Genomic DNA, 19,178 nt, shown 5'->3' with positions numbered 1-19,178 from the left:
TTGGTATCAAAATGCTCAAACTCACTGCAATATTCTCATAGTCAGAGGATGTGGGCATGTCAGCAGGAGGACTGGGATGAGAAATCTGTGACATCTCGAGATTTTGGTAAATGTTGTCTTTAGGACTCGACCCAGTGTTCTACAGTGAGGAGGAGTGGAGAACATGAGCAGGTTCTACTGAAGATTTACAGTAAGCAGCCAGTATTATTATGAACAAAGCAGCCACCTGATGGACATTTCTGGAATAACTTACCTGATTGTCACCTTTATCTGCCTTCTTCTTCTTCTTCTTCTGTCTTTTGCTTCTGCTCACACAAAGACAAATATTTACCCACCATCAGCATCTTCAGAGACATTAGTGAATTTATCAGCACAAATATTCTCACCTCAGCCAGAAAAGTGCAGAGAGAAAAGTTGCAAGCCCAAAAAGTCCAAGTCCAACAGACACATACACAATCACAATCACAGTACCTGCTGGTACAAACACACAGACACACACACACACAAACACACACACACAAACACACAACCACAGATTTTATTTAAAATCTCACCCACAGCGCATAATGTAGAACAGAGCAGTGATCACACTGGAAAGAAAAATCATCACCCTCACCATTAATAGTGACAGACACTGCAGCTGATCTCTCAGAGCCGTGTTTATTCTGAGCCTCACAGTAATACTGTCCACTCTGTACAGCTCTGTAACTCTGACCAGATCCTACAGGTGATGATTCATTCACCTTAAACTAGGTGTAGCTCTGTACAGGTGGGTTAGCATCACTGCTACAGGTCAGAGTCACTTAACTGTCCTCCATTATCTCACCAGAGGGACTGATGGACACTGAGACATTCTTTGGAGGATCTAAAATGGACAGGATGATAACACTTTAAAGTAAATAATGTGAGTTTTATCTATAATTGTCTGTGAGGAAATCTTCAGCTTTAACTTACACAGAACATTCAGAGTCACACTGTTGGAGTCCTGATGTCCGACTTCATTACTGCTCCTGCACTTGTACTCTCCACTGTCCTCAGAGCTGATCTTGGAGATGTTGTAGGTCTTTTCATTTCCTACTGATGTCTTCCCCTTAAACCAGGTGTAGTTCTGTACAGGTGGGTTAGCATCACTGCTGCAGGTCAGAGTCACTGAACTGTGCTCCACTATCTCACCAGAGGGACTGATGGACACTGAGACATTCTTTGGACGATCTAGAGAGTTCCATGACCAGAGTGAGGAAAGCAGTTAATGGTCATAATTAATGCTTTTTTGTCAGTCTTTCATCAATAATTGAATGCAGTTTTTAACTATTTTTCCAGCCCTTTTTTTCATTATTACACTTGGCTCTATATTTTATTTGAATCTTTTTTATTTGGATAAAACAGGGACACCTTTCTGTAAATGGCTGTATTTCTTTCCGTTGGTGTCAGAATGGGATTCGACAGAGATTTTATCTAATTTTCTAAATTCTTAGAACTAAAATTAAAACTCCTTCAAGATGCAAATCACACAGATCAGTAATAATATTATTAACTCCAACGCCACTATAACAAATCACCAGTGGCAGGTTGAGTTTCTTCTCAATTCTATATGTATTTTAGGACAACAGTTCATTAGAATTACATAAGAAATAAAGAAATAACCAGTGAATTTACCACCACACTGTAATGATACACACACTACGGACCAGGGTAAGCAAAACAGAGAGATGTTTATTGAAGTCCGTGAACATATATATCGCAACTGAACTGTATGAAGCATCACAATGTTGCAGCACACACACAATGTTGCAGCACACACACACCCCGGGGATATCACAGGAATAAGAGACACTGAATGCTCAACTGGAGGCAATAGATACAGGAGCGAATCGTGTCACTCCGAAAGCAAGGATGAAGGAAGAAAAGCTGATTGCTATGAAACAAATGGGAGTCTGGAGCTTGAATGACTGCAGAGAAAAGCAGACTCAGCTTTTTTGCATGGGAGATTCAGATGGATGTTCCACGTGGCCAACCATACCTTCTGACCTACTTGGTATGACGGAGTGCATGAACAACGAGTATATGCTGCCCTTTTGTGTCTTCTAATGGCTCCCTGAAATTGATGATGCGCCTGTAATGAGGAGTCGTAAGGCTGATGATCCATTTGCAGCTTTTAATGACAATCTCGCAAGCAAACAGGCAGGGTCAGGATCGTGTTTCTTCGCTTTATGGATATGACTTTGTTTATTTTGGCTGAGTTTGAGATGCGATTAGAAATACGCAGGATGGAGCCAGAGGTTGAGAAACAAATAAAGTTGCGACAGCTCGAGCTGGAAGCGATGAAGATTGCCTCCACCTCAGCTGCACAACAGACTCCCGCAGATCCAAATGTTTCCCCGCTGGTCAGGGGAAATTCCCTTGTCAAACAATTCCCTTGATATTGATGGCCTACATCGTAAAGGCAGTTGAGGGAAACAGGTTGACAAACAGTGAGAACTCCACCTCTTCACCTCACCAGTTTCCCAAGAGAGCTCCGGGTGGTGTTATATATGCCACGGCCACCCGAGGATGATATCCGAGGTGGAATACTCCAGAACCAGAAGGGTGATGTCCTCCACATGCAGTGCTCCCACTGTCAGTGTCACGGGTCCTCACGGGTCCTCACGGGTCCAGAGTGATGGAGAAAAGATATCAACACTTGGTTCGGACTGGATAACACTCACTGGGTGTCGTGGTGGGCAAATAGGGCATGAGGTGACAGTATGCTCCAAAGCTCCACAGTAAAGACACAATCCATGATTAATTCTCTGTTGATGTTCTGACAGTGAGAGATGAGAGGAATCCACCTGCACCCTGCATGGGTGTAGGTTCTGGAGGAGCGAACTCTGGTCGGCTGGGAGACCCGGGTGGTGAACTTTCCATTGTTAGACACCCTAGTCGGTGATGATCCATGCGAATGGACAATTGAATGAATTTCTCCAATCCCATTTGATCATCATAGGAGGCGAGATGCATCCGTAATGATGGATTCAATCCATTATGATAGGCTGTAATCAACGCCACTTCATTCCACCCACTCACAGCTGCTAGGGTACTAATGAACTAATTGAACATTGAAGCAAAAATCCAGTGCAATTCACCACCGAACCAGAGTAGGGAGCTGGGCTGGCCATGGGGGATGCGACTACGGTGGCAGAGGAAGATGGTGCTATGACTGGTGCGGTGGTGCTGGATTGTAGCAATGAGCGAAGGAGATCCACTAGTTTGTGAATGGGATCCGATGCTGGGATGTTCATCTTGCTTCCGTTATGGGGTCTGGTCTTCTGTAATGATACACACGCTACGGACCAGGGTAAGCAAAGCAGAGAGATGTTTATTGAAGTCTGTGAACATATATATCGCAACTGAACTGTATGAAGCACCACAATGTTGCAGCACACACACCCGCCGGGGATATCACGGGAATAAGAGACACTGAATCCTCAACTGGAGGCAGTAGATGCAGGAGGGAATCCTGTCGCTCCGAAAGCGAGGATGAAGGAAGGAAAGCCGATAGCTATGAAACAAACGGGAGTCTGGAGCTTGAATGACTGCAGAGAAAAATCACGTTAGTGCATACGAGACAAGACAAAGAGTGAGTGACTGAGAGTGGCTTATACAGAGTGTGTGTTGATTGGTGAATGCAAAACAGGGGGTGCTGATTAGTACTCAGGGGAATGTGAATGCTGGTGAGTGAGAGAAGGACCTGGTGACTCCATGACACACACATGAATTCCACTTTCATAAACAAAGAACAAATAAAATATTTGCTCTAATTATCACTCTATTTCACTAATCAGCACAAATATGAAATTGCTTCAAGAATTATTAATAGATTCAGTTAATACAACAATAATAGAACAATTTTTATTGTAAGTACTAATATTGACAACAAATAGTATTTTAAATATTTATTTAAATATAAGAGTATTTGGGTCTTCCCCCTTTTGTGTTAATGCCATCCACACAAGTTCGCATGGATGGCAAGTTTTTTATAAATTATGATAACGTTGTCATTATGTTTTTTCTTTACTTACACCAGTACTTTATTGTGTTTTCCTTTATTAACTATCAGGTTATAAAGTATATATAAGAAGGTAAATAAAGCTCACATCTGACTCTGAGGGTTTGATCAGGAGAGTGGAGATGTTCATATCCTCTTACAGCACAGCTATAACTGCCTGCATCCTCACTGCTGACCGACTGCAGACGGACTTCATTGTCCTTGGTATTTGTGGTTAAATTTCTGCTGTTTTTGTACCAGATGAATGTTGGATCAGTCAGACTGCAGATGGTTTTACAGGTCAGAACGACTGATTGTCCTTCTGTCACTTCTGCAGGAGCGATCTGAAGATCAAGATCTTAAACAAGAAGAGAAGCATTAAATCATGAAAGTCGTCCTGAAGCCAGTAGAGCGTCTACTTCTAAAACTCTGCTCTCAAAGTTATTTTCTATCTGGAGACCAGTCACTATTTACCAGCCCCTTAATGATCAGATCAATCAGACAAAACACTTTGTACTTTGACAGAAAAACCTTGACATGTAGCAATATAAATGTTTCAAGGACTCTTCAGTAAGAAACTTTTTCAGTAAGAACATTATCTTAGTCTTCACTAAAAAGGTACCACAAGCAAAACACTTCCCCAAAACAGTTCTGTGTAGGAATATAAAAATAATAGATAGTAAAAGTTAGTCCATAGTTAATATTATGAACTACACCATGTGTTACTCTGCTAGCGACACTTGAATGAAACAGGTAATTAATTACATACATCCACTAGCTTGAGACCAGCTTAACGTTTAGAGATGTGTGAATAAAAACAGACAATAAACAGGCAGAAACCCAAAGCAGGATTATTGTGAATAAAATCAAGAAAAACAAGAAAGAAACAGAATCAAGGCTTGTGTCAGACATCAAAGATACAGATAGGACTTAAAAAGGATCAACGAGCATGGGCACAGAGGGAGAATAATTCAGCAGAAACAATCATTAAGGAAAGAACCATCATCATCAGCCTCATGGAAAAGAGAGCAAGGTGAAATGAACAAAACAGTTTATTTTCAGTCTAACAGAAGAAATTCTGCAAAACAACAGATGGCAAACAACACAAAACCACTGTGAGTGTGTGGAAGTGTGGCTGTGGTCGAGTGCTGGTTTGTGAATAGGGGGCAGTGAGTGGTAAGGTTTATACACCTGTGGAGATTTGAGCTAATAACTGTGACCTGTTGCAGTGAACTGTGGAAGGGACGGAAGAGGAAGAGTGTGTGTGTGTGTGTGTGTGCGAGTGTGTGTGTGCGAGTGTGTGTGTGTAGAGACATAATGTGTGGACTGAAAAGTGAATTATAAAAATAAATTAAGGTTAAATAATGATCTCCAATCCTGCCTCTAGTTTCCTCTTTCCCTGAACCCTCCAAACACACTACACTGTGATCGGTAATGAAGCCACTACTGAGTGTCCACTTACTTTCTGTCTAATTATATTGTAGATTTTTAAACATTTTATAATGTTTTGGTTGAAAAGTTTGCTTGTGGCGTCTTTCTTTAAAATAAATGGTGTTTGGTTTGAGATGTTTTCTAATGGAGTGAAAATTATAAGTGTAGAAAATAAAATTAGAAGACTAAGTGCTGCTTAAGGGTCCAAATAAATTTTGGTGTAATTATATAAAAAATATGCTTTTCTTTACCTGTAACACTGAGTGTAACTCCAGGAAAACCCAGGTATCTTTCTTTATCTTCATTTGTTCTGATTCTAAAGCAGTACATCTGTTTATCTGTTTTCTTCACATCACTCAGTCTGAGGGGGAAGTGATTCTGTACATCTGTTAAATACATCACTCTTCCTGAGTAACGTGTTTCATTATACAGATCAGTCAACTCTTTACCCTTAATTGGGTTTATTACCCAAAACCTCTTTCTCACTGTAAGACCTGGTGGGTGTGTGTAAGTGACGTTCATAATCACTGTAGATCCTTTTAAAGCACAGAGACTAAGTTGGCTGTATTTCACACTCCATTCATTCCCAAGAGCTGAAACATGATACATAAAAAAGGTGATTAGAGATTATTATCCTGAACCCCATCAAACACTCAGTTCACTCATAAATAAAAAACTATTCTTCATGACTGGAAGAAAACTGTAATGTGGAATTAATATCCAAACTGAATCTGCATTTTGATCCTTTATTCACAGAGAAATAAAAAAAGCAGGCATATATTTTTTTGTATTTTACTCATGATTCTTAAATTGACCTTAAGAACAAGCACAGATTTGGTGATTAAATCAGCCTGTACTGTCTCCAGTGTGTGTGACCGTGATAATATAAAGGTAAGACTCACCTGTGATCATGAGGACAAAGATCAGACAAAGCAGAGAAGATGGTTTAAGGGACATCATTCTTCTATAAAGATTCTATATACAAACTAAAACATAAAATAATCAACTTCAGTAAGGTGGAGACAGTAAGTTTGCTTCATCACACTACTCCATCACTCAGGAGTTTACACCACACACACTGTCTGTCATTTCTTACATAATAATCATACTATATTGTACCAATAATAGGAGACTCTTTAGACATTTACAGAAATATTAATAAATCACTGCACTTGAACATTCACAAGCTACAAATTAAAATCTGTGCATGAATTCACTGATACCAGCTCTGTTCAGAGCAGCTAATGAATGATTCAAATGTGTTTAATTGTCATGCACTAATTACAGATTAATAGATTTAGCAGAATCCGACATATGAAGGACATACATCTAAAGTTAAACACAATACATTAAAATAAAGTTAAACACGAAAGCAGGTCAAAATAACCTCACTTTAAAGTTTGCATGTGTTTCTGTGGACTTAAAGTGATTTATTCCTGTGCATTGGGATGTTTGTATATTTAGAACTACTCCTGAGCTGAAACCCCTAGTGGTAGGAAAGTGTAATACAGTAAACTGATTATAAGTAGACTTCAGCAGACGACTGCCCTGCTGAAAGATCCAGCATAAACCAGCATGATATATAAAGAAAGCCATGTAAATGATAGGAATATCCAGAATGTTTTTCTTTATTAAAAAGTGAATTGCAATTCTCTAGAAAATTGTCTTGGTCTTTATTTAACTATGAATATGCACTAAGAAATGTGATGTGTAACAAATGGGTTTTGTTGTGGTTTTGTTGTGCTCTTGTTGGGATTATACTAGCATCATAGACAACATATGTTTACCAGCACACCAGCATCCCAGGCTGTTCGACCAGCACACCAGCATCCCAGGCAGGTCAGCCAGCACACCAGCATCCCAGGCTGTTCGACCAGCACACCAGCATCCCAGGCAGGTCAGCCAGCACACCAGCATCCCAGGCTGTTCGGCCAGCACACCAGCATCCCAGGCTGGTCGTCCAGCACACCAGCAACCAGCACCTAATGCTGGACCAGCATACCACCATCCCAAGCTGGTCCCAGCATGCAAAACATACCTTATGCTGGACCAGCAATGCTGTTTTTTTTTAGCAGGGTGTGCTGACTGTGCTCTTAATGAAAAGTTGTTGACTAAAGATGGTGATGTGGAAATGAATGTGGTTGTGCTGAAGCAGAGCAGCTTAGAATGTGTGTGATTTATCAACGTCCATTACTGTACATACTGCTGTGTGATCAATGACAGTTTCTTTATGTATCCTGCGGCTTCTTTCATCCTGCTCTTCATTAGCATTATAACTAGTGTAGGAAGTTATGTAAATATAAGATCATGGAGTAGTTGGACAAACAGCAGTGATTGTGATAGTATTGATTGTGCAGGAAAAAATTACGCAAGAACTGAGACACATTCAAATGTCATGTAATGGAAAACTCATTGTTGCATTTCAGTTTTACTTCATTCATTATTCATCGCATAATTTATACGAGAGAATTACATTTACATTTCCCTTGGTTTAGTTTTCAACATTTACGCCACACAACCAAAATATCTCAATATTATCTCATGATACCTAAAAACATTTTGTGTTACATGATATGTGTCATAATAAAAGTCTTTGTACTGTATGTTCTGCCTCCACAGTGCCTACATGACCCTCGTGTTCAACAGCCAAATAGCAAAGAAAAGTGTGAGTTAAAGAGTGTATGCTTAAGATGTCTGTCTGATGATGATCTGCATAAACACAATTTTCTTTTCTTTAATTACTGAATTAGTCACTTAAACAAGCTGCATTTTTACCACCAGCACCACAATACACAATACATCAGAAATAACTGATCACAATATTGATATTCGAGCTCATATGTGATAATTAAAAGTTGCTGAACATAAAGAAATGAGACATGAATTCAAATATGTTGAACAGGAAACCTGTCAATGTTCAGGAAATGTAGATATTAGATTAATGAGAGAAAATAGCCATTAAAAATATGAAGTTTGTTTCTTACCGTGACTTTTAGACTCTTTTGTCTGACAAATGAGCAGAAAATAAAGTGTGAAGAGGAGTGTTGCTGTGGGATTACATTGTCAGTTACATTCAGGGCACGTCTATTAAAATGCTGCTTTTATTTAAAAACCGAGAAAGGAAATAGCTTAGCAGGTGACGCTAACATTCTCAGCACATCCTGTGTGTAATCATGCTAGCTGGTTCAAGTCATGCATCTTTGCTGACAATTACTTCATTAACTGGTGATGTTTTTGTATTGTGTACTTGTGTATTTAATACCACAGCTGAATTGCTGCTGAAAAAAATGGATCACAACACAATGGTTCTCTAAAATCCTATAAAAACTAGAACAATTCTCATGTTATTAAAGAGAGCACAGTGTGTTAGTGTGAGATTAAACACAGTTCATGCACTTTGTACAGAGTCGTCTTAACACCTCAGTCCATATGTGTGAACACATGAACTCTCTACTTTATCAACACCCAGTAGGACAATGTGTCAAACTGTTTAACTGTAAAACAAGAGCTAAAACACACTCTTATTATAATATGGATAATATAATATGTTTTCCTGTGCTCCTTAACATTAACTGGAACAGAAATGTTCAGTGCTGAAGTACTCACTCACTCACTCTCTCTCTCTCACTCATTTTCTACCTCTTATCCGAGTGCTGAAGTACATTATTTTTAAATATGTTTTCCCCATGTTAATGTAAACCATACTTTAAATATGAAATAAAACTAATCAAGCCTATGTTAATTGTATGTATGGATTACTTACTGCCTCTTATTTGTGTGAGAAAAACTATGAGTGTATAAAAGTGTGAATAATCAAGTTTCAATACTGTGATGTGGCAGCAGAGGTTTGTCCTTTATTCATAATAACAGTGATGTGGTTACAGAATTCACACACAGAGTAAATATATTTAAATACTGACATCCAAAGTGACATCATATGTTTTATATGTTAATTTGCAGTGAGACAAAATAAAACAATGTATTTCAGTAGCTTTCGGCTGGTTAAAGTAGCTGTACTGTGATATAACACAGTTACATCAGAACACCACCTTTCATTGATGTAAAAACACGTCCCACCGCCGCGCGATTTCCCCGTTGATTCTGCGTCGCGGTCCGCTCTAAAGCATGTTACATGTCCCACCAGAGACAGTAACACACTGGATCACTGCTACACAACAATAAAGGATGCATATCACTCTGTCCCACGGGCAGCTCTGGGACTTTCTGATCACTGCTTAGTTCATCTGATACCGACCTACAGGCAGAAACTGAAAACAGCTAAACCTGTATTAAGGACTGTAAAAAAATGGACTAAGGAAGCGGAGCAGGATTTACAAGCTTGTTTCTCGCTCACTGATTGGTCTGTTTTTGAAGATGCTGCCACCGACCTGGATGAGCTCACAGAGACTGTAACATCATATATTAGTTTCTGTGAGGATTTGTGTATTCCTACCAGGACTCACTTAACCTACAACAACGATAAACCATGGTTCACTGCAAAACTCAGCCAGCTCCGTCAGGCCAAAGTGGATGCTCACAAGAATGGGGATAGGGTCTTGTACAAACAGGCCAAATACACACTAGAAAGGGAGATCAGAGTAACAAAGAGAAACTATTCTGAAAAGCTACGGGCTCAGTTTGCCTCTAATGACTCAGCTTCAGTGTGGAAAGGTCTGAAAGCCATCACCAACTACACGACACCATCCCCCAGCACTGTGGTGAATCAACAACTGGCAGACAACCTGAACGAGTTCTACTGTAGGTTTGAAAAAGCCCAATTTTCACCTGCTGTAACCCCTGACTCCAACACACCTAAAATTCAGGTCAGCGAAGATAAGGTGTGTCAGGTCTTTAAGAAGAACAAAAGAAGAAAGGCTCCAGGCCCAGACAGTGTCTCACCAGCCTGTCTGAAAACCTGTGCTGATCAACTGGCCCCCATCTTCACTCGGATATTCAACACATCACTGGAGCTGAGTGAAGTACCCTCATGCTTCAAATCCCCGTCCCAAAGAAACCCAAAATTACCGGACTAAATGACTACAGACCTTCGGCCCTAACATCTGTGGTCATGAAATCATTTGAAAGACTGGTTCTGGCTTATCTGAAGGACATTACTGGACCCTTACTGGACACTCCTACACACACACCTACAGGGCAAACAGGTCTGTGAACGATGCAGTCAATATGGGACTGCATTATGTTCTGCAGCATCTGGACAGACCAGGGACTTATGTGAGGATCCTGTTTGTGGACTTCAGCTCTGCTTTCAACACCATCATCCCATCACTCCTTCAGCCCAAGTTATCCCAGCTATCCGTGCCCTCCTCTGTCTGTCAGTGGATCACCAGCTTTCTCACAGACAGGCAGCAGCTAGTGCGACTGGGGAAACTCAAATCCAGCACCCGCACCATCAGCACTGGCGCCCCCCAGGGCTGTGTTCTCTCCCCACTGCTCTTCTCTCTGTACACGAATGACTGCACCTCTCATGACCCCTCTGTCAAGCTCCTGAAGTTCGCAGATGACACCACACTGATCGGCCTCATCCAGGACGGTGACGAGTCTGCTTACAGACTGGAGGTTGAACGGCTGGCTGTCTGGTGCAGCCTTAACAACCTGGAGCTGAACACGCTCAAGACAGTGGAGATGATCGTGGACTTCAGGAGAAACCCCCCTGCTCTCCCCCCACTCACCATCATGGACAGCATTGTGACAGCAGTGGAGTCATTCAGATTCCTAGGAACCACAATCTCCCAGGACCTGAAGTGGTACATTCACATTGACTCCATTGTGAAAAAGGCTCAGCAGAGGTTGTACTTCCTTCGCCAGCTGAAGAAGTTCAACCTGCCACAGGATCTGCTGAAACAGTTCTACACTGCAATCATCGAATCCATCCTCTGCACTTCAGTGACTGTTTGGTTTAGCTCAGCCACCCAATCCGACCTCAGGAGACTACAGAGGGTAGTCCGGACTGCTGAGCGAATCATTGGCACAACTCTCCCTACACTCCAAGACCTGTACTTCTCCAGAGTGAGCAAAAGGGCAAAGAAAAATCACTCTGGACCCCTCACATCCAGCACATTTACTATTTGAACTGTTGCCATCTGGCCGACGCTACAGAGCCCTGAGTACCAAAACGACCAGATATAGGAACAGTTTCTTCCCTCAGGCAATACATCTGATGAACACTTAACATACATCTGATGAACACCTAACATACACAGAACAAAACCTTTTCTTACATTGTCTACAAGTACGCATTTATATTTTATTTTGCACATCTACATTTGAATTTGCACATTTTTACTTTAATTTGCACACTTATATTACAATTTGCACATACAACTGTCTGTTATTTATGTGTTCATGTCTTACCATTGCTATATGTTTACACTGTGGAGCTCCTGTACTAGAAAAAATTCCTCGTATGTGGAAACATACTTGGCAATAAAGACCTTTCTGATTCTGATTCTGATTCTGATATATACAGTACATGTGCTTCATCCTGGTCAGAGTCACAGTGAGTCAGGAGTCTATTCCAGGATCACTGTGTGCCAATCAGGACGTCATGCTGTGTTTGACTAAAGCTCAGAACTCAGAGGAAAAACAAAGAAAACTGGCACCTCAACTCAGAATTCCTACTCAGAGAGTCAGGAGGGTCTCTTCATCCCAGAGTTTATCATATGACTTCAGACCAACATGGCCAGCATGGCAACTCACACCATCAGCACACGATACATTATATATTCATGATCAATAAACTTAGCTGAATGTATATCATTGTGATAAATGATCTGTTCATAAATACAATGTGATTTGTATGTTCTAATGTGCTGCACTTTAAACATGTGTTGGGCTCTTTAAGAATGTCTTCCCACCCCCTGGGAGCGTAGGTAGCAAGAACACATGTGAGCCATGTTCGTATGTGATGCGTCTTATGTCGGACATGAGTTCTGTTAATAAAAGTTCTTCACCTTGACCACTGACTGTTTCTGTATCAATTATCGGAAAACAACACTGACTAACTGATGGCCCTAAAGGCACATCCCTAAAAACCCTACACCACAGGCGTAGAGTTCCTTTCTCCACCTGGTGGAGCTGACCGCTGGTGCTGGACGGCAGGCTCAGAATTTACACTGGGAATTTTGCAATGCTAGCCCGTGATAATCCAAGCCCCTCACTGCAGCATGGAACGATCAGGCCCTTAGGAAAATCAGGGCTGTTTAAAAAAATAAATTTGTCCTTTTCTTCTCTGTGGCAAGCAATGCAGCCATGGAATGGCCGATGGCATGGTCCGTCTGCTTTGTGGAACAGAGGACATAATCGGCTCCCTAGAGAGGTGAGTACATGCCATGATAAAGAAGAGAAGACCCTATTCTTTATATATCTTGTTTTGTATTTGTCTCAGACAACTCGAGAGACAACTGACACCAATAGACACAGAGCGCTTCCTAAAGTCAAAGAAGCTGGAGTCATGTGATGTACATGCCCTTATATGGTCTTCCTTGTCATGTTGTGCTTCGTCACATGATCTCCTTAGCCAATAGATTGGAGTGATTTCACACAGAGCTTCAGAGCTTCCACAAGGGGTGTTCCCATAGCGTTATATTCTAAGTTGCTGATGTTACGGAGTTTGTCCACTTTAGTGAGAAGCTCTTTATTCATTATCTGTATCAGGATTCATTTTATCCACGTTACTATGTTACTAAATGTCTGAAATTAAAAATAGAAATAAAATCAGAAACATCAGAAATGTGTGTTAAAGCATTTTACTAACATTTATTTACATCAGTCATCACCACACACTCTGATATACGATCATTAATATTAATGATTAATAAATTAATATAAAAGTACTGTTGGGGGGCACGGTGGCTTAGTGGTTAGCACGTTCACCTCACACCTCCAGGGTTGGGGGTCGATTCCTGCCTCCACCTTGTGTGTGTGGAGTTTGCATGTTCTCGCCGTGCCTCGGGGGTTTCCTCCGGGTACTCCGGTTTCCTCCCCCGGTCCAAAGACATGCATGGTAGGTTGACTGGCATCTCTGGAAAATTGTCCGTAGTGTGTGATTGCGTGAGTGAATGAGAGTGTGTGTGTGCCCTGCGATGGGTTGGCACTCCGTCCAGGGTGTATCCTGCCTTGATGCCCGATGACGCCTGAGATAGGCACAGGCTCCCCGTGACACGAGGTAGTTTGGATAAGCAGTAGAAAATTAATGAATGAATGAAAAGTACTGTTGGAGTTACAGCTGTGTATTTTTTTCATTTCAATTCAAGTTTATTTGTATAGCGCACATTACAACTGACATTGTCTCAAAGCAGCTTTACAGAACATAAACACAGAACAAAAGGTTAATATAAATAATAACATAAAGATTAATAGAATACAAAATCTCAAGATTAATATTAGATATATTTAAATGTGTATGTATTTATCGCCAATGAACAAGTCTGAGGTGACTCAGGTGACTGTGGGGAGGAAAAACTCCCTTAGATGGTAAATGAAGAAACCTTGAGAGGAACCAGACTCAAAGGGGAACCTCATCCTCATATGGGTGACACTGGGGGTGTGATTATAAATATACAGTCAAACAAATGTTGTATTGATGTAAAAGTCTAACTGGAGCTGGTAGATCTCTAGATGTCTCAGGATTCACACAGAGTCAGCCTCATTGTATTGTAGCACATTTTCATATAAAACATTTATTATTAAATTAGTATTTAATCTAGTGGTGGTTTTGGGATCAAAATGCTCACTGCAATATTCTCATAGTCAGAGGATGTGGGCGAGTCAGCAGGAGAACTGGGATGAAAAATCTGTGAAAAACCAAAGAGGTCACACCTTGTTGTATCTATAAATATCTAAAACATTGTACAAAGCTCACATTGTAAAAAGTTGCATTTAATGTGACAGACTTACAACAATGAAATATTTTTCATTTAGACCATCATCATCAAAGATATTAAAAATATCTGTGTTTTTGAGTAAACACTTACTGCAAGTGTGTGATACACATCATCAACTGCCCAGCTTGTGGAGTCTAGAGCTGCATACGTGTCGTCTTTAGCACTCGGTCCAGTGTTCTGCAGAGAGGAGGAGTGGAGAACATGATTAGGTTCTGCAGAAGATTTACAGTAAGTCACCACTGTTATTAGACAATTCAAGCCAAGTCAAAAAGCTTTTTTTGTCATTTAAACCATATATAACCTTATTATTTGTTAGACTGTATATTTATAATCACACCCTCCAGTGTCACCCATATGTGGTGGTTCTCTCAAGGTTTCTTCCTTTACCATCTAAGGGAGTTTTTTCTCCCCACAGTCACCTGAGTCACCTCAGACTTACATAAATACATACACATTTACATTACATTTACAGCATTTGGCAGACGCCCTTATCCAGAGCGACATACATAAGTGCTTAAATCTCTAACACTGAATACATTAATGCTGGCTCACTAAGTTACATACTTAAGATACCATGAGTTTAAAACATTTGTTCAAAGTTACAATGAAAAAGTGTCAAAGGTGTTTTTTTTTTTAAATGCAAAAGATTCCTGAATAATTCCTGAATGTTTCCTGAATAAGTAAGTCTTCAACCGCCGCTTGAAAATAGCCAGTGACTCAGCTGTCCGGACCTCTAGGGGAAGTTCATTCCACCACCTTGGTGCCAGTACAGAGAAGAGTCTTGTAGTATACTTGCCTCTTACCCTGAGAGATGGTGGGACCAGTCGAGCAGTGCTGTAGATCTGAGGGTGCGGGGTGCAGTGCGAGGAGTGATGAGGGCTTTGAGGTAAGAGGGAGCTGGTCCATTTTTGGCTTTGTAGGCCAGCATCAGTGTTTTGAATCTGATGTGTGCAGCTACCGGAAGCCAGTGGAGGGATCGCAGCAGCGGGGTGGTGTGGAGAACTTTGGCAGGTTGAAAACAAGCCGGGCAGCTGCATTATGGATCATTTGCAGAGGACGGATTGCGTTCATATGTAGACCTGCCAGCAGTGCATTGTAGTAATCCAGTCTAGAAATGACAAGAGACTGAACAAGTACCTGAGCAGCCTGTGTGGACAGAAATGGCCGAATCCTTCTAATGTTGTAGAGAAGAAACCGACATGAGCGAGTCACATTAGCAACATGAGAGGAAAAGGACACTTGATTGTCCATGGTTACTCCAAGGTTGTGAGCTGTGGCTTAAGGGGAGATCAGATTGCTGTACAAGGATATAGCAAGATCATGACCTGGGGATGAATCACCTGATGATCAGCAGTTCAGTTTTGCTAGGATTGAGCTTTAACTGATGAGCAGTCATCCATGATGATATTTCTGCCAGACATGATGAGATCCGGTCAGAAGAGGACCAAGTACTGAGCCCTGTGGGAGACCAGTGGAGAGTCTGCGTGGAGCAGATATCACTCCGATCCATGTTACCTGACACACATTATGAACTAAATCTATCTAATATTAATCTTGAATTTTGCATTCTATTAATCTTTATATTATTCTTTATACTAACCTTTTGCTAACTAAGCTGCTTTGAGACAATGTCAATTGTAAAAAAAGCGCTATACAAATAAACTTGAATTGAATTGAATTGAATATAACTTGCAGTACACAGTGAAATGAGACAACGTTTCTCCAGGACCATGTTGCTACATAAAACAAAGACAGAGCTAAGGGCTTAGTAAGTAGTCCTGTGGGAACTTAGAGCCCGTCTCCAAGTCGGCACATACCAGGGTGAATTATACTGATATACTTTATAATGCTTTTATACTATATAATTGTTACTTAAACTTAATTTACTGATAGCACTAACATTAATACGAATTAAAACAATGGGAAAACTCCTCAGACCTGGATGAGAATGAGCAAACTTCTTTATTGTGGTCAATCAGCTAACAATTCTCTAAGAGAAATTGCCAATTTGAAAGTAACAAAAGAAATCCCAAAAAATCAAAAGAAAAAGCATCTTCATGAAGAGCATCGGCATGCAAAAAACAAAAACCCTCCGGACGGACCTGCAGAGTTACAGGATTTTTTACGCATACCCATTTGGCCCCAAAAATTCTCCTCTATATATACGTTTCCACGCGCCTCCTTATTATTATTAAGCTATTGCTACTATAATGTTACTTGTGTACAAAAACAATGGAGTTCTTTGCTGACTCCTCTAATCTGTTAACTGCTTGAATTTTGATATGATCTCATACTATGATCTCATGCTATGATCTCAACCTGTCCTTGCTCAGGCTGGGCTTGTTTACACTTATCTCAAGCTCTCGTTCCTCTATCTCCTCTAACTCCTCTTATCTCCCTTCAGATCCCTCGCGTCAGCTAGTCGCCCTATCAGGTCCACACCTCCCCATCCTCGTCCGTCTCCCTACCCAAGGCCAATGGCCGCTGATGTCATGGAAAGCTATCGCCGCTTCCAGCTACTTCATATTACCCATGAGCCCATTACGTGTCTGGAACAGCTCTGTTCTCCTGACCTCCCCAAGCATCCTCATCTGCTGTTCCATATTGTGAGAGGGCCTCTTACTAGCACGTCCTCGACTCAAACCCCTCTGCCTAACGTCGTGGATCAGAGAACCCAAACTGATGGCTGTCCTCATGTTGAGCTTTGCAACCCTGAGCTCGGGACTCCCGCTTCTCCTCCTCCTCCAGAGCCTCATGACTATATCCGTCCTCTCAGTCCTGCCTTGGCATCTCCTCCCTCTGATTCCGGCCCTGGAACCCCAGATTACATTCCTTCTTCTCCCTCTGATTATGGCCCTGGATCCCCAGACTATTCCCCTACTTCGCCCTCCGATTACTGAGAATGTTTATAATAACCAATAAACCTATAACCATTCCCTCTGACTCCAATGTGGTTCTTATTTATATATATATATATCTCATATATATATATATTATCTTCAATTAATCATTACACCACGTCTTAATAATAATAATAATTATATATATATGTAATAATAATAATTATAATAATATTATAATGTAATGTGTATTCTCCTAAGGTTCAAGGATTTTTCACAACAGTCCCAGCCATCAGTGTGAATACTGTATGTTTAATCAATATTCCATGTGCAGAAATACTGTAATGAACACAGTATTATATCAGCAGTTACATGGGTTATTGTAATGTGTCATGCAAAACAGTGTGCAAAACAGCATGTAAGCAGTTTGATATGGTGGTGTTGTAGACATGGATGTATATTGGAAGAGTGTGTATTTGTTGTAGGTCATTGCAGCAGTCCCTCTGTAAAATGTTGCCTTCATAGGAAGTAGAGATGCTGTTGGGCTTTCTTGGTGATGGAGCTGGAGTTGAATCACCAGGTGAAGTTCTCTGCTAGATGAACACCAATAAATGTGCTACTCTTGATGATCTCTGCAGGTGATTTGTCAATGTTCACTGGAGAGTGGTCACTCTGTGCTCTTCTGAAATCATGATATCTTGATGATATGGTTCGATCAGTGCGTTGCTACACAGTCGTGAGTCAGCAAGGTGAAGAGTAGTGTGCTGAGCATGCTACACTGAGGGGCTCCAGTGCTCAGTGTGGTGGTGCTGGAGATGCTGTTCCCGATCCGGACTGACTGAGGTCTCTGAGGGACGAAGTTGGTTGTCATGAGGCACATAGGCACAACAGCGCTGTTCAGGGAAATGTTGAAAATGTCAGTGAAGATATCAGTGGGTTAACTCTGCATAGAGTTCTCCTCACACTGACCGTGGATAGACAGAGTACCTGAGCGTTAGGGGGAGGGATAGTCTTCCTTGCCACTTTGTTCTGCACCTCAAACTGAGCATAGAAGTCATTCAGTGCATTTGGGAGCCAGGCATCACTATCACAGGCAGGTAATTCATGATTGACTGTATGACCTGCCACATGTGGCAGGTGTCTCCGCTGTCCTAGAAGTGGCTGTGGATTGTCTGGGCATGTGCTGGGTTTGGCCCTTGCAGTTCTTAGGGCTGCCCTGTCCCATGCTCTGAAGGCTAGGTCTCTAGATGTGCAGAGCACGCACTTTAGCAGTCATCCACAACTTCTGGTTGGAGCTTGTAGTTACTGTATGGTCTTTGAGATGGTCACTGATGTAACTGGTCACTGCTGACGTGTACTCCTCCAAGTTGATGGAGTCGCCGTAGGTTGCAGCCTCCCTGAAGATGTTCCAGTCAGTGCACTCAAAGCAGTCTTGAAGAGCAGAGGTGGCTCCTGCTGGCCAGGTTTAACCTGCTTCAGAACCGGTTTAAAGGATCTGACGAGTGGTCTGTATGCTGAAATTAGCATAACAGAGATGTGGTCTGAATAGCCGAGGTGGGGCGGGCTTCCACACGATACGCGCCCGGAATGTTGTGTAAACAAGATCCAGTGTGTCTTTGCAAAGTCCACATACTGATGGAATTTACGGAAACTTGAGATTTGCATGATTGAAATCTCCGGCAATGATAAACTGTCCATTGGGCTGAACATTCTGCAGATCGCTAATAGCACCATAGAGTTCACATAGAGCCTATTTAGCATTAGCGCTGTGGGGAATTTACACTCCGACAATGAAAACCGTGGTGAAATCCCGTAGTAAATAAAATAACCTGCATCTAACAGTCACAAACTCTATTAACAATGAACAGTAACTAGAAACAAGCACAGAGTTCTTGCACCATTCTGTGTTTATGTAAACACACAAACCACCACCAAGAGCCTTAATGCACAGAGCTGCATTTTTGTTGGTGCAAAATGTTA

At 41.3% G+C, this 19,178-nt stretch overlaps 2 protein-coding genes across 2 annotated transcripts in view; both read right to left on the bottom strand.

The window, feature by feature from the left end:
- The window catches only part of LOC132839485 (B-cell receptor CD22-like), an 88,315-nt gene that overhangs the window by 43,888 nt on the left and 25,249 nt on the right, over positions 1 to 19,178 (bottom strand). Inside the window, exons 2-4 of the mRNA XM_060860478.1 lie at positions 6,358 to 6,441; positions 5,707 to 6,048; positions 4,134 to 4,382 (exon numbers count right to left, since the gene is read on the bottom strand). Of these exons, the coding sequence (XP_060716461.1) occupies positions 4,134 to 4,382; positions 5,707 to 6,048; positions 6,358 to 6,415 (649 nt within the window). The 5' untranslated portion in view covers positions 6,416 to 6,441. The remainder of the gene's footprint in view (positions 1 to 4,133; positions 4,383 to 5,706; positions 6,049 to 6,357; positions 6,442 to 19,178) is intronic.
- Positions 13,871 to 19,178, bottom strand: part of LOC132839494 (B-cell receptor CD22-like) — a 35,610-nt gene continuing 30,302 nt past the window's right edge. Inside the window, exons 12-13 of the mRNA XM_060860501.1 lie at positions 14,449 to 14,535; positions 13,871 to 14,268 (exon numbers count right to left, since the gene is read on the bottom strand). The gene's annotated coding sequence lies outside the window, so the exon portion shown is untranslated. The remainder of the gene's footprint in view (positions 14,269 to 14,448; positions 14,536 to 19,178) is intronic.

This window comes from Tachysurus vachellii, chromosome 24 (genome assembly GCF_030014155.1).
Source record: "Tachysurus vachellii isolate PV-2020 chromosome 24, HZAU_Pvac_v1, whole genome shotgun sequence".
In the NCBI taxonomy this organism is placed as follows: domain Eukaryota; kingdom Metazoa; phylum Chordata; class Actinopteri; order Siluriformes; family Bagridae; genus Tachysurus; species Tachysurus vachellii.
The sequence above is the reverse complement of the archived record's forward strand: the minus strand, read 5'-3'. Positions and strand labels throughout refer to the sequence as shown.